Genomic DNA, 15,736 nt, shown 5'->3' on the forward strand with positions numbered 1-15,736 from the left:
CCATTGGACAATGTAGCTGACTGTGTATGAAGGAATAAGACATGTTCTGTGTTGGAGGCTTAAACAGAGTGAAGAGGATTGTACGGCCGTCGAGGCGCCTTACAATCACATAACGGTTTTCTGCATCCAAAATAGTCTGTTACCCCTCAAAGGGGGTGCCAGGTTCTACCCAAAGCAATATACCTCTGGCGTAGGAGGAGAAATTAGTGGAAAACATATCCTTGCCAACGCCTCTGTAGTTTAACCGTCTCTGATTGTGTTACATGTCTCTCGTAACAGCACAATGTGGGTGGAGCTGTGTTTCAGATATGAATAGATTGAGTAGCGACCCAAGGGTGTGTGCATTCCTTGCACGTTCCAGTTAAGTATGTTAAAATGGGTCATGTATAAAAGGTAAGAGTGTCCAATTGTTGAGTATTGCACGCATGCCACTGTGAGCATGCTTACGGGGCATCAGTAAAGGGAAGGTGTGAGATAGAGAGGCGGGCCCCACATATTCTTGAAATAAAAGTAAAAACCAAAACATGAACATAAAATTATAGATACCAGTAGAGTGGAAGGACAACATGTTTCCACCCAAACAGCCAAACAACAAAGGCCAGCATGAGCTAACAAGTTGGGGCACTAGTGGGGGAGGTCTTGGCTGTCATTGAGGGAGTGCCTCTCAGAATTAAGGATGAAGGTGCAATCGCCTTTGCAATTAGCCCATCCTGAAGCTATGAAATGTCACAAGGTAGAAAAGTGCTCTCTGAGTTCAGCCGCATCTGTTGAGGAAATGTCCACAGTAAATTACTAAGAACAGCTGCAAAAGACGAATGCTTAGGAGGACCAATGATAAAGACTGCAGTGAAGCAGTCAACTGCAGCGCAGTATTTTGAGCATTGCTGATTATACAGTACAGTTATCAAATAATGTCTTCAGTGGTCTGCTGTGTCACGTCAGATGGGGAGCTGCCGAGTCCGTCATGGAGGGCCGCATGGCTGAGGAGCCATTGTCACTAATGGATTTGGCTAAGTCGTCTTCAGGCTCCAAACCTTTTTTGTGTGGTATGGTAGCAATCTGCAGCGCCTCGCGCTTCTCCCTTATGACTTGTTCCAGGTCTAGTGTGTTATTTGATTGTGATAGGTGGTGCGGGTGAGATTGATGCCTGCCTCAGCGAGGTGCAGTCGTTCCGTGGGATAGTGTGTTGATTTGTGTGGATGGACTGGCAGACAGTAGTCCTGCAGACTCCAACCAGTCCCAGGTATCTTCAGGGGAGTTGAAGAAGTGTGTTGTGCCGTTCAAGACAACATGCAGCCTTGCCGGGGGGAGGAGGGAATAAAGGACATCAAGTTCCTTTAGGTGGCACATGATTGCCGGAAACAAGTTTCTCTGTTTCTGCCCTGTAACAGATTAATCTAGGAAGAACATGACGTGCATTGTCAACCGTCATCTCTCAAAGTTTCAGTGCTTCGAGTAGAATAGAGTCTCTGTCATAATAGTGAACCAGACACAACAGAAACCGCCTAGGACTGGAGGCAGGAGGCGTCCTCTATGTTGTGAAGCGGTGCCACTGAAAAGAACTGCAAAAATATTTTCAGAGGCAGCAAGTCTATTAGCCAACATTCCACATCAGCAGTGGCATCCGACCCTTCCATCGCTTCTGGTAGGCCAACCACCCATACATTGTTCCTCCATGCACTGCCCTCCGCGACCTCAGCTCGGTGTTCTAGGATGTCCGCGTGTTCTGCTAGTGTGCGCATCGGTGACTCTAGCTCTCGAGTCCTCAGTTGGACGTCAGTGGGGACTTGTTCAGTGGATTGGACATTATTCACCAACTTGCAGTGATCCGTGTGCAACATCATAACATCCGTTTTCACATAGTCTAATTTACTTTCCAAAGATGCACAAGTGTTCACCACGGACGTTTCGATCTGTTCAACAGCTGCCAAGACGGAGTCCAGTTTGTCGCCAAGCGATGCCGGAGGTGCAGGAGTTTTCAAGGGCTCAGAGCTGCTGAGTATCTGCTCAGGGACTGCAGAGGGCTTCAAGGTCACAGCTTACGTGCCAGTAAGTCAGCAACCCATGATGTATGGCTACAGAAGCCAACGCGTGAAGAAGACATTGATCTCGTACAGGGCCTGCTTGCCAGCATCGAGCAGGTTGCCAGGCACAGCAGCACGAGCAGCCCCGCAAGTCCAGTGGTACACCAGCAGGTGTCAGTCGTTTAGGCAGGGGCGGGGCGGAAGCAGCAAACATCAGAGAGCAGTTTGCACAGGCGTTTTCTCTAAGTTTGACACCGGCAGGGCTGCAGCTGGAGAGCACAATGTGCAGGAGATTAATGCAGTCTTCCTGTGTGGGGCCTGCTTACAAGCGTCGTATGAGCTACAGAGGGGCGGCAGCACGAGCAGCCCCACCATTCCAGGGGATGATCTGGCAAATTTATTCTGTTCAGAAAGGAGCAGATATTGCAATGGCAGAATTTATAGAGCGGTTCACACAGGCGTCAGCCTGCGGCTTAATCACTAGTTAAGTCTCCAGTTGTAGACTATAGTGTAAAAGCACAGTGTGTCAGTAGTGCACTATAACCGATAAAGACATGCAGCACGATATCTCAGGGAGATCCGGTGTAGTGCCAATGCGAACAATGTTTACAATCCCCACTGCGGTAATCCCTGGTCCGCTGGGCATATGTTGTGCTAAAAGATCTGCACGTGTCCCATGTCACTGCAAGCGTATACTATTCTCTAGAAGTAGCGCTTAAATATTGATGGTTTAGAAGCCCTTCCAAACAGCGTACCTGTCCTGCTAGTGGGGCTCCCACCCATGAAGTTTCTGTTCATTCAGCGTGTCCCATCAAAGCATCGGAAGGCAGTATCTGAGACGGCAAAACACCCCTGTAAATCACTGCTGCTGCTCCTCAGACAGCATACCCAAAGGAAAATGTGTCACATTCATGTAGGCAGCAGTGTTATGAGTAACGAGCAGGGTGAGGCAGCGGCAGCATAATTTTTGGTGGATTTAATGTCTTCCCTGGAAATCTGCATGGCCGAAGGAGTCCCAGAGTCATCTCAGTTAATCAGGGCAAGTAGCAGGGCAGAATGGGGCTAGCAGAGAGGCAGTCCCACACTCCTTCTTTCTCGCGGCCACCCATACATCAGGGGGGAGTCCCGAGTACAAGTCAGGAGAGGGAGGGATTCCCTTGAGGTGAGTGGCTTGCTCCATTGGTAAGTCTAGCCCCAGCAGCACTGCATGTGTGTCGGGCCTCACCAATGCATTCGGTCCTTGCCCGAACTAGGGACACTGATGCTTCACCTCTTTTCCAGATTGTCATGTCACAGCATTGGGACGTCAGGGTGAGGTTCCCCCACAGCATCTTGAGGAGCGCCACTCGGAAACCTGCGTTCCATAGGCCGTAGGCCCAGTCGCTAGTCCGCAATAAATGGCTGCTGTTGCATGCCATCCCTGTCACCTTACAAGGTGGCGGTGCCTCGCAGCAACAGCAGGAAAGTCAGAGAAGATGGAAAATGGCATATTGTTTGGTAATGGCAGGCTTTCAGCAGGATAACGGTCAGATAGGTGGAGATGAGCAGCAGAGCTCAGTCAAAATGCATCTGTAATCCTGTCTGCCGAAACCATGCCCCCCTTGCCAGCTTTAATACCGATACTTGTCACTTGTGATCCTTTTTTCACAAATAAGTCAAACAATAATTTAAAATTTGAAACTATTTGGAAAGTGCCTATTTTATTTTTTGACTGCTCATTTGAGTTAAAACTTTCCATATAGTTAAAACCAATGTGCACTATTTAACATAACTTCCAAATATTTTGTGCCTAACATCTAGAATTAACATGTTATTTATACTTTGTGAAGTCCATTTACAAGTAACCAGATTGTTTTAAATCATTTAAATCCCAATTGCGTATGTTCAATTTTGTAATTTGTTTTAAACACTTAATCTGAAAAACATTAAACTGTTTTTTTACATCTGTATAGGAGGGTCGGACGTACGTTGGCAGAGAAGATGCTGCAACAGAGCAAGATATTGGTAAGTTTGCCATTTCCAAGTAGTACTCAAACCCTTCATCCTTCTCGTTTGTTTAATTTTCAATAACTAGTAATCAAGACTCTCTCCAGTTGCTTAAACAACTGTCTAGCTTTGGATATGTGGTGGGCGGGGGCTCCTTAGGGGTTTATTGGACAGAATACCACTGGCATTCTGTGATTTCTTTTCTGTTTGTTCTCTAGTCTGCCATGCTACAAGTGCTGACATCATTTTGTGGATCTGTGCCACTTTCCAACCCAATTAATTATTTTGTGCCTGCACGTCTTCTGAGCGAGCTGTTAAAAGCAAAATTCATTATACCTCACCGTTATGTTTTCAGGTGGTCATATGGACTGGGGCCACTCAGTACAATAGATCAGACATTACACGTTTTTGATAAATGAGTGGCCTTTGGCGCCAAGCCTCCAGCCCCTTTTATTCACTTGCTCCTATGTCAGGAGCGTACCACTGGTGGATCTAAATAATAGGGAAGACCACCATATAATACCAGAGGATTTCCCCACTGCCGGTGGTCTCTCCCACAACAATGCATTCCACTGATACCTACAAAAAGGTTAATATGAAACAACTCGAACTATGTTTCATGGGCCAGATGCCAGGGGTTGAACTTCAGTTCGGGACACTTATCTTTCTTGCGTGCCACTCTGCACGTCGCTCTCGGGCTCCTGCTAGTGACTCTACCTTCTTCCAGTCTATCATTTCTCCCCGGGCTGTCAGGCTCCTGTTCCTCTGGGACTCCAGGTTCCCAGCCATCCGACCGGTATCGTTTGAAGAAGGATTTGTTTCCGGTTATGGACTCCTCTCTGCGGCTTGCAGTCACCATGGTACCACGTACCCTCTGGCTAGTCCAGGGCCTTGGTTCAAAATGGAGCTTGAACTTCCCTCCTGGGTGCAGATTCTTTACCAAAACCAGTTCCCCTGCCTTCAAATGTTTGGTTTGGGCATTTAGCTTGTTGTGAGTGACACGCTGACGTAGCCTCTCGTCTGCCCTTTTCCCCAAGACTGTGGAGCTTTACATGGTGGAATGGTGTCCCCGAGCAGGCAATTCATGCACAGTGCTGGTTGGTATTTGGGTGGTGGTGTATGGGGTGTGAGTTGATATTCTATTAAGAAAGCATATAGAGCATAGTCTATGTTTTGTTTCTTGGCCACTGCAATCCTGAGGGCTTTATTTAGGGTAAGCATAAACCGTTCAGCCTTGCCATTTGGCGTAATCTTTCGGTGATGGATGCCCTGGGAGGCCAGGTACGCAGCAAACTGTTGACTCAAAAATGGTGGCCTATTATCTGTCGTATTTCTCGAATGAGGCCATGTGTCGCCATGACCTTCTCAAATCGTAGGATGATCTGGTTGGCTGTGGTAGTGTTCATGATCTCTACCTCTGGGTATTTAGAAAAGCCATCGATTACCACTGATATGTGTCGCCTATCTGGCAGGGACCCCAGGTCTGCACTCGCTTGGTGCCAGGGAATCGAGGGGATCAGTTCTGTGATAATCAGTGCAGGAGGTTCACTTGGGCCAGCCGCCTGGCATAGATGGCAGTGTTGCACCACTCGCTCCACCTGTTGATCCAAACCCGGGAACCACACCTTGCACCAAAGTCTTGCTTTGGTCTTGACCACCCCCCTGATGTGCTCCATGAGCAAGATCAACGATTTGTTGCCGGAGGGAGGGACAGGGGTATCACCTGTCTCAGGCTTCGCAACAGGCACCCTTCTGATGGCATGGATAGCTCCTGCTGGACATGGTAAGGCTGACAGCGTGTGACTTGCCTGCTCGGTTTGTCTTGACAGGTTGGGCATCAGAAGGTGCCATCTTCTGGTCCTGACTCCCTGCAACGCTACGGCAGCGGCTGGGACCGTTCCACCACCAGCCGGACCTACTCTTCTACATCACCCGCCTTGGCTGTCTCCCTTGCCATGGCCAGCCTTGCATGCTGGGAGAGATCATCGGCAGGATTGTGAGTTCTCGGTCGATAGTCAACTGTGAATTGGTACTCTTGCAATTGAAGAATCCACTTCTCGATCCTCTGAGGTGGCTTGGAGGCCGAGCCGTTGAATAGTAAAATCAGGGATTTATGATCAGTATGCACAATGAAAGGTTTGCCATACAGATATAAGTGAAAATGGCGGCAGCCCTAATGGACCGATGTGGCTTCCTTTTCAATGTGGGGATATCTTTGTTTGATTTCAATTGAACTCTGCTGGTGTAGGCTACCAGGGCCCACTCTCCATTCTACCCTCGTTGGGATAGGATGGCACCTATCCCCGTGGGTCTGGCATCGACTGATAGGTCGGCTTCCTTTGAGGGGTCAAAATACACCAAGGTGGTATTGACATCTGGGCACGTTTGGTAGCCGGAAATGCCTCTTCTTGAGTGGGGCCCCATTCCCATGGAGCATTTGCCTTTGTTAGCTCCCGGAGGGGGCCCGTGAGGGATGCTAGATTCTGTATAAACCTCCCACAGTATGTCACCATGCCTAAGAAAACTGCGAATTCCTGTGACTGAGGTGGGTGCTGGGCTATTTGAATGTCTCAAACCTTTTCTCGATCGGGCCTCACACCTTTGTCGGAGAAGTGGTATCCGAAGAAGGCGATGTCTTTTTGCAGGAAGGCACATTTCTCCCGCTGTAATGTGAGCCCATGATCGTGCAACTGTTTGAAGGTGGCCTGAAGTCGAGTCATGTGTTCCTCGATGGTGGGGGCATGTGTCATCACTGACATTTATTACCCCTTCTAGCCCCGCCAGCAATCCCCTGATGGTATCCTGGAATACTTCCGCCGCACTGGACACTCCGAAGCGGAGACGTTTGTACCATCAGAGCCCAACATGTGTGGAGAACGTTGTGATTGCTCTCGATTTCTGTAGCTAGTAGAAGTTCATGATAGCCAGCTTGCATGTCCATCTTTGAGAACCACCGAGCTGGCGTTAGGTGGCGCTCTCTGCTTATGGCCTGGTTGGGCAGTCTTATGTCAACACAGATTTGCACCTCCCCTGGTTCCTTGGGTTTACGAGTGATAACAATTGGTGAAACCCGTAGCGTTGGAAATTCTACTCTTTCTGTGGTATCTGCAAGTTCCATCTTTCGAAGTTCTTCCGCCACCTTTGGACGCAAGTGAAAAGCTACCCGGCGATGCTTCAGGGCAACTAGGTGGATAAATCCATCAACATGAGGATGTATTTGTTTCCCTCTTTTGCACTCGATGCCTTGGAATAGCGGAGAGTACTCAGTCACTAGTCCTTCAGTGCTCTCCTGATGTATGCTGAGCGCAAAGGATACCATATTCAGTCTCTCTGCTGTTCTGCAGCATACCAGCATGCCAGAGCTGGTTTTCATGATGTAGATTTGGGCACGGACCGTCTGAGCCTCGTGAGTGATGTTTGCCACAAAGACTCCGGCCATTGAGAGTGGTGTGGGAGAACCAAAGGCGAATACCTGAGTATTGGAATTCACAATGTCTGCAGGACCGACTGTGCCATACGGTTGATGGACGCCCCTTGACAATCAGGGCCTCTACTGGCTGTCTGGCTACAAGGATGTGGCATTTCAGAATTTGCTTCCTGGTGCCTTCCCCGGCTGGATTGTGTGGACAACACCTTCTGTGTTGTCATCATCAATGTACCTAACACTTTCTAGGTGTGCCAGTGTTTGTGCGACCTGCATAGTCTTTGCTTTGGTAAGTTTTGTGGCCACAGCAGAGCGACAAACTTTGGCAAAGTGGGTCATTCAACTTGTTGCAGTTCGTGCATTGTTTTCCTTGGGCTGGACAACTTGGTGGGGTATGACCCTCTGCACATGTAGCATTCTCTGCTTTCGGTGGTTGGCTTAGGTCGCGATTTCATTCTTTCCAAGGATGTGGGACTCACAGCGTTCACCGGTTCCATCTTCACTTGTCCCTGTAAAGCGGCCTCCATATGTGCTGCCCGAACTCTGGACAGTTTCTTCGATCATCCCATTGTGAGCATGTCTGTCCCGGGCATTCCTGGGATTTGCAGTATGCTCTCTCTCTGTTTCACTGAGTAGCAGCCTTGAATGAACTGTGCTCTCACTTCATCCCTGGGCTCATGTAACGTGCAGATGCTTGCTAGTTCTCTGAGTCGGGCATTGAAAGTGTCCACCGATTCTTCAGGAAGTTGTCTAGCTTGCAGAAGAAAGAATCACTCGTAATCTAGATTTGCCAGAAGCTCAAAATGGGCAGTGAGAGCTCTTTTCATAGTCTGATACTTGAATGGCGGGCCCTCTTCCACTATCTGTATGCTGATTTGGGGAATTGTTGCACCACCTAGATGTAGCAGCATGGGGCAACGGCGGTCATTGTCTAGGGTAACAGCTGCGAAATACGTCTCCAGCCTGTCGACCCATTCCTTCCAGCTAGCCGCATGTATAGATGGAGGTCCATCCACAAATGGCTCCATCGCTGGTATGGTGGACATTCTGTGTAGGTGACGTGTATGTCTGGTGTCAGGAACTGTGTACTCATGTACTTGCCACTCTCCTTGGACATTGGTTGGTGTCCCCGTGGGGGCAGTGCATGATTCTGGTGCCTGATGCTGGGCTGTGATTCAGTGTCTGTGTGGCCTTGGAGCGCTATGCTGGGCCCCTCGTATGGACTTTCCGGGTCCTGCACTTTCTGGTTTATGTGTGACGGAGGAGACTTGTGCCTAGTGCCTGAGGTATGTAGAGGCATGTGACTACTGTCCTTCTTATTTCTGGTTGTGTGTTAATCAGTCTGACTTGGACTGATTGTTCTTGGATGGCGCTGATCATGGAGGCACTTGCCCAGCAGGTTGGGCCACAAGTCTTTGGGTGTGCCGGCCTGGGCAAGGTGAGGTGTCCTCCTATGCTGCGTCAGCACGAGGCAAGCAGTGAGCGGGGCCTCCGTCGAGCCGTCTGCTTTCTGTGCAGCATGCTGCTGGTGATGGGCGCATGCGGTGCCAGGAAACGGTCCTGTTGTTGGGCCGAGTTGTGCCGTCACGTCCCGCAGTGTGCCTCTGGCCCAGCCACAATCACAGCACCCCAGCGAGGGGCGGGCGGACCACATGGTGCTCTGCGATGGCAGTGTAGTGAAGGTGGGTGAGCAGATAAGAGTGCCAGACAAGGCGCACGCAGGCTGTTTCAATTCCTGGTCGCCAGTTTGTTATCTTTTCACCTGGTGATATGGACTGGGGCCACTCGGTACAATACATCAGACGATACACGTTTTTGGTCAGTGACTGGCCTTTGGCGCCAAGCCTCCTGCCCCTTTTATTCACTCGCTCCTACAGTAGCGTACCTGCTATGGATCCAAACAATAGGGGAGACCACCGGATAACACCAGAGGGTTCCCCTCCGCCACTGGTTTCTCCCACAACATAACAACAGTGAGCTCTATTATGGTTTAATAACGTAGAGTCAGCTTGCCCCAAAAATTACAGCTAAAATTGTATGATGTGATAATTTCTAAAGTATTTGCCCTATTTCGGATGCCTAGATCCTGTTTATTGCTTTTTAAAGTGGTTGTTTCTGTTACCTTTAATTACCACTTACATCTAGAACGGATTTGCCATTTCATACATTAGATTTTGCTTGTTGTGCTTTGTTCCTATCTCATTTTTAAAATAATATTACGATGCACTAATAAGAATATCACAAATAGCAAGAACGAATATAGTAGCAACAATACATATTATTACTGTTATTATTCTTGTGGCTAGTATTTATTAGCCATAACGGAATTATAGACATTTGAGATGAAAAATCAGCTATTTTTCTTACAAGTTTTGTTATGACATCCTTAAAAATATAAAAGACATTATGTAAGCATACATTTCATTGCACATAATCACAAATCAGCAGCTGAATGTCATTTCTTTGGCCAGTCATTAACAAAAAACATGTAATGTAATTATTAAGATTTTTCAAACTCTTTCCTACAATAAATAACTGTATCCCAATTTTCAATGATGTAACACACCCAAATAACCACGTATAATTTGTGAGGGCAAAATCCTGTTCCTGGTTGCTTTTGGAAATGGTATTTACTTGTACTGAAATTCTACCAGTATAGTGACATTTTTGTATGAGCACATTTGCCATTGGGGTGGAATTGTAGGTGTTTCCGAGTGGGGACATCTGTCAATATTAATGGGCACCTAAAACACACGTTTGTAAGTGTTCACCAGTTTTGCAAACAGTTTGCCAACTTGAATAATCTGGTGGACAGTGGGAAGTCTATTGAGTTGGTTCTAGGCTGAGGTAGTTTCAGCTGTCTTCCACTCAGTGTATGTGAGTAATATTTGAGTAGTCTTTTCTCACCCTGCATGGTACACCTACCACAGATTCCCTCTCTAGCTAGCGCCACCACTGCCTGATCCACCCCTTAGAACGAGGTTTCATTTCCAGTGCCTGGTGATTGTGGCACCCTCCACTCTTCAGCTGCTAACCAGGCTAAAGACACTATTAAGACTTAGGCCCTCATTATGACCTCAGTGGTCTGTGATAAAATGGCGGTAATACCTCCAAAAGGCCGGCAGTAATAAATGCGAAATTATGACCACGGCAGAAACAGCTCAGACAGACGGCCACATTAACACACCGACCGCCAGGGCGGAATCAACAGTCACCATGGCGGTAACCGCCTGCAGCCAGGCAGAAGACAATGTTCCGCCCACTGTATTATGAGACAGGAAACCGCCACCTTTTCCAGGGCAGTGCCAACGACATCAAAAGCCTGGCTGAAACACTGCACAGAAGGGAAATGACTCACCTCTTGATACTCAGGGAACAACCACGCCACCATGGAGCCCGAGTTACATGTCTTCCCCATGCTCTTCTACCTGCTGCTCCACTACGAACACCAGCAATGGCGAAGATGACGACGGTGAGTACTGCCGCCTAGCACACAGGGGGAAGGAGGAAAAAGAGTGACACGCACACGCAACACCCCCACCCACGACACCATACACACAGGCAGATGCAGTAACATAACATACTGACCCCGTACCCCTCGGGAATAATGCAAGGACAACTTCAAAAGAATAAAAAGAGTGTAATAAGATAAATAGAGCAGTAAAATGTGTATTCAAATCAAAAAGTATATACATATTTACAAATCAAGGGACACTGCCCAGTCCTCAATGTTCGTGGGCCACAGGGCCACATCACAAAGTCCAAGGCTCCACCTCACTCCTGCAACAACACAGAGAGAACACGGCAGGGGCACCTCAGCCAGAAGATGGTACAATGCCACTGGTCCAGGAGGGGGCAACATGCCCATCACTCTGTCCTGGGGAGTGCATCGCCACCGTCTCTCAAGTGGGTGACTTGCCCACATGCTCTGGAGGGGCAACATACCCTGTGATCTGTCCTGGGGAGTGCAAGGCCACAGTCTCTCAAGTGGATGACTTGCCCACATGCTCTAAAGCGGGCATCGTGCCCTTAGATCTTCATCCTGTGGAGGATGGGGTTAGTGGATGGCTTCTCCACTGGTCCTGGAGGGGGCATTGTGCCCTGAGATCTTCATCCTGTGGAGGATGGGGTTAGTGGATGGCTTCTCCACTGGTTCTGGAGGGGGCATCGTGCCCAGGGAGCTTCATCCTGGGGAGGATGGGATGAGTGGATGGCTTCTCCAATGGTTCCGGAGGTAGTATTGTGCCCTGTGATGCAGATCTTGGTGCAAGGGTGTCATACCCACAGGATTTGCAGGGGCCAGGCCGCACAACAGCCCATGGATGCAGGACTACCCACTGCCGGTGTTCAGTGGTGGTGCTGCTGGTGGAGCTGGTAATGGTGGAGGGAGGCTCCAGCACATCCCCTGCAGCCTCAGACGGCTGCCCACTGGTGCTGCTGGTAATGGTGGGGGGACGCTCCAGCCCATCCCCTGCAGCCTCTGACGGTTGCCCACTGGGGCAGGTGGCGGTGCTGCTGGTGGAGCTGGTAGTGGTGGGAGGCTCCAGCCCATCCCCTGCAGCCTCGGACGGCTGCCCACTGGTGTTGGTGCTGCTGCTGGTAGTGGTGGGGGGAGGCTCCAGCCCATCCCCTGCAGCCTCGGACGCTGCCCACTGGGGCAGGTGGTGGTGCTGCTGGTGGGGGTGAGGCTCCAGCCCATCCCCTGCAGCCTCAAATGGCTGCCCACTGGGGCTGGTGGCGGTGCTGCTGGTGGACCTGGTAGTGGTGAGGGGAGGCTCCAGCCCATCCCCTGCAGCCTCGGTCGGCTGCACCACTATCGTTGGTGGTGGTGGCTCCGACTAAGTCCCAGCACCAGGCCCCTTGTCTCTACTGCCTGCTGTTGCAGGCCCCATGCCCTTCCTTCCTGCAGCTGCAGGCCCCATGCCCTTCCTTCCTGCAGCTGGGGCTAGCTCCTTGCCCTTCCTTCCTGCAGCTGGGGCTGGCTCCTTGCCCTGCTTTGAAGCACTTGGGGCAGGCACCCTTTCCGTCTGGCTGGCTGGTGGCCGGGGTCCTTTTCCACCTGGAGTTGCTGGGGACACTACTGTGCCCCTGGACTGGGTAGCTAGGGTGCTTGATGGGTTTTGACCACCATGGCCTGACGTGAGGGACGGGGGGGGGAAGGCTAGGGAAGAGGTCTATGGTGGAGAGGAAAAGCTTCTTAGGGACATTGGGATGGAAGATGGAGCTGGTTTGGGAATGGAGGAAGAGGGAGTGGTGGTAGGAGGTGTCAGTCTGCTGTGTTTGGGTGCAGGTGCATGGGCTGGATGCTGTTGTGTGGTGGATGGCTGTTGGGTGTCTGAGCGCTTGCGTTTGTGTACTTTGGGAATAGGGTGCACAGACACAGTGGGAGAGGACACAGGGGACATGTGCATGGATGTGGGGGTGGTGACTGCCAGTGAGTGGGTGTGTACTGATAGGTGCGCTGGTGATGGTGGTAGTGGAGGAGGATGTAGTGCATGCAGGTGTGAGTGGAGATGCTACTGGGAGGGAGATGGACGAGGAGGAGGAGGGGGCCACAGTGGAGGCAGTCGATGTTGTTATGTCTGCTTCTGGATGGTGTTTCTGTGAGTGCCTGTGGGATGAAGTGTGGTGCTTGTGTTTGCCGTGTCCACTCTTGTGTATTGTCCTGGGTACCTGCTCGTCTGACTGTGTGCTTGGGATAGGTTGGGGTTGAGGGGAATGGGATTGGGAAGAAGAAGTTGGAGGAGGGAGGGTGGAAACAGAACAATGGCTGCCATCAGAGAGGAGGCCAGAGCCTGGATTGATCTCTGTTGAGCCGCCATGCCAGTGTGAATGCCCTCCAGAAATGCATTGGACTGTTGCATTTGGGCTGCCAGCCCCTGGATGGCATTCACAATGGTTGACTGCCCAACAGAGATGGATCGCAGGAGCTCAATAGCCTCCTCACTCAGGGCAGCAGGGCTAACTGGGGCAGGGGCTGAGGTGCCTGGGGCGAAGGAGATGCCCACCCTCCTGGGTGATCGGGCACGGGAAACTCGCCGAGGGGCTGCTGGGATGGCGATGCTTGTACGGGGTGGCGGCTGTACATGTAGCTGGGGTGGGCACAGAGGTGTCCGCCACCACCAGGGAGCTTACATTGGAGGAGCTATCCGTGTCCGAACTGGCCCCTCCAGTCTCCGCCGTGCTGGCCCCCCCCCCGTCCCTCCGTCCCACTGGTGCCCTCACCGTCGGTGGATTCGCCCCCCTGGGTACAGTGGGATGCAGCTTTCTCTGTCGCCGGTGCCTCTGCTCCTCCGCCAGATGATGCTAATGCACATAAGGACAGGGTGACAAAGCAAAAAGGGGGGGGGGAGACAAAGGATACACTTGGTCAGTGGCGGCACCAACACCACATTTGCCATACACAACACACTCGCACACAGGGAACAGCCCTACCCATTTGGCAATGCACTACCAGTCACAATGCTAGTCACCAGCCCATGGATTGGGACACATAACGCAAATTGTAGCATACCCCTGCAACAGTAGTGGATGCCTACTAGTTTGGTTGGACGACTTTCACATCAGAACCCAGCCCAACATGGGACCTACTCTGCAATGCCAGGCCTGGCCTAGGGGCACCCAGATGACCCACCCCCCCACCCGGCTACTACCCCACCAGGCGTAATTTGTAATGTAGGGCACTGTACTCACCCCCTTGTTGCTGCTGTGATGCCCCCAAGCGCCCATCTAGCTCTGGATAGGCCACTGCCAGTATTCGCCCATCAGGGGGCTCGGGGTTCGACGGGAGGCCATCCCCCAGCTGGGCCTCCGCTGTCTTCCGTGCCCAGTGTCTCATGTCCTCCCACCGTTTCCGACAGGGACTGCTCCGCCTGCCGTAGACCCCCAGGGTCGACACATCCTTGGCGATGGCACGTCATATACCCTTCTTTTGATGGGCACTGACCTGCAGGGAAATAGACACAGGAAAAGGTATTAATCCGACCGTCCTGCCGGTTACATTTATGGCCCACAATGCCCCTTCTCATCCCCATTAGCACAGACATGGCCCAGCATATATTCTGCACGCTGTCCAGGGCCCATCCACCAACCCCCCCACATGAGGCCTTTACACACAGCACTCCATGCATTCACGCCCTATGCATCGTACTCACGGTGTACTCACCTGTTGGTCTGGAGGCCCATACAGCAGTCGGTACTGGGGTAGGACCCCATCCACCAGCCACTCCAACTCCGCCATGGAGTAGGCAAGGGCCCTTTCCCCAGTGATACGAGCAATGGTTGGTTCCAGACACAGGTCACAGCAGCACATGCAGTGTAGGTCCTCTCCTGTTGAAGGTCGGGTAGTAAGTGAGTGAACAGATAGAAAATGGCGGTCACGTCCGCAGCGGTGCGTACCGTCACCGCCGGCGTACATCACCATTGTCCACTGTACCCCATAGGGCCAATGAGCAGTTGGCACGGCGGTTCTCAACTGCCTCCCGCAACAGCGCACAAACTCAGCGGAATTACCTCATTTCCACCTGTCCCTCCATACAGGACAGGCAGAAGCCATTTAAGGGGGGGTTACAGGCCATGGATCCTAACTGTATCACAGTACACAAATTCTCATTTGGGACATATCACACCAAAATAATGTTATAATCACAATATGCATTGAACTCTAGTGGTTAGAATGTACAGATAATGACCAGCTGCTTACTCTTTTCCCCATAGATTGAAACCGCTGCGGATGAATAGGAGATGGAGACATCCCCCGTGTACAGACCCCTGGTGGACTTGGCAACAATGGAGGACAGGCACATTATCCCACCTATAGACTTGACAGGGCCACAATCACTGAGCTGTGTGCCCAATTGGAGCCTGGCCTAATATCTGCTATCTGTCAGCCCACCCGGATCACCCCCCCTCTTGTGCAGGTCCTATCAGTGCTCCATTTCCTGGCAACAGGTTCTTTCCAAGTGACAGTGGGCTTGGCCGCAGGAATGTCACAGCCAATGTTCTCAATAGTGCTGACCATAGTGTTGTGTGCCCTGATTAAACACATGTGCAGCTACATCGTTTTCCCCCAGGTGGAGGATTTGGCCACAGTGAAAGCTGACTTCTATGCAATGGGACATATCCCCTACATCATTGGAGCAATAGATGGAACACATATTGCATTTGTCCCCAACCCCTCAGCCCCCCCCGTCAAAATGAACAGTTGTTCGGAAATTGAAAGAGTTTTCACTCCATGAATGTCCAGATGGTGTGCCTGGCGGACCAGTACATCTCTCACGTCAATGCAAAGTATCCTGGGTCT

General features: G+C 50.9%; 1 protein-coding gene across 2 annotated transcripts in view; it reads left to right on the forward strand.

The window, feature by feature from the left end:
* Window positions 1–15,736, forward strand: part of KIF16B (kinesin family member 16B) — a 1,953,564-nt gene that overhangs the window by 683,497 nt on the left and 1,254,331 nt on the right. For both annotated transcript variants that reach the window (XM_069234094.1, XM_069234093.1), the window contains exon 14: window positions 3,977–4,028. In XM_069234094.1, the coding sequence (XP_069090195.1) occupies window positions 3,977–4,028 (52 nt within the window). The remainder of the gene's footprint in view (window positions 1–3,976; window positions 4,029–15,736) is intronic.

The sequence above is a fragment of the Pleurodeles waltl genome, chromosome 5 (genome assembly GCF_031143425.1).
Source record: "Pleurodeles waltl isolate 20211129_DDA chromosome 5, aPleWal1.hap1.20221129, whole genome shotgun sequence".
Lineage (NCBI taxonomy): Eukaryota > Metazoa > Chordata > Amphibia > Caudata > Salamandridae > Pleurodeles > Pleurodeles waltl.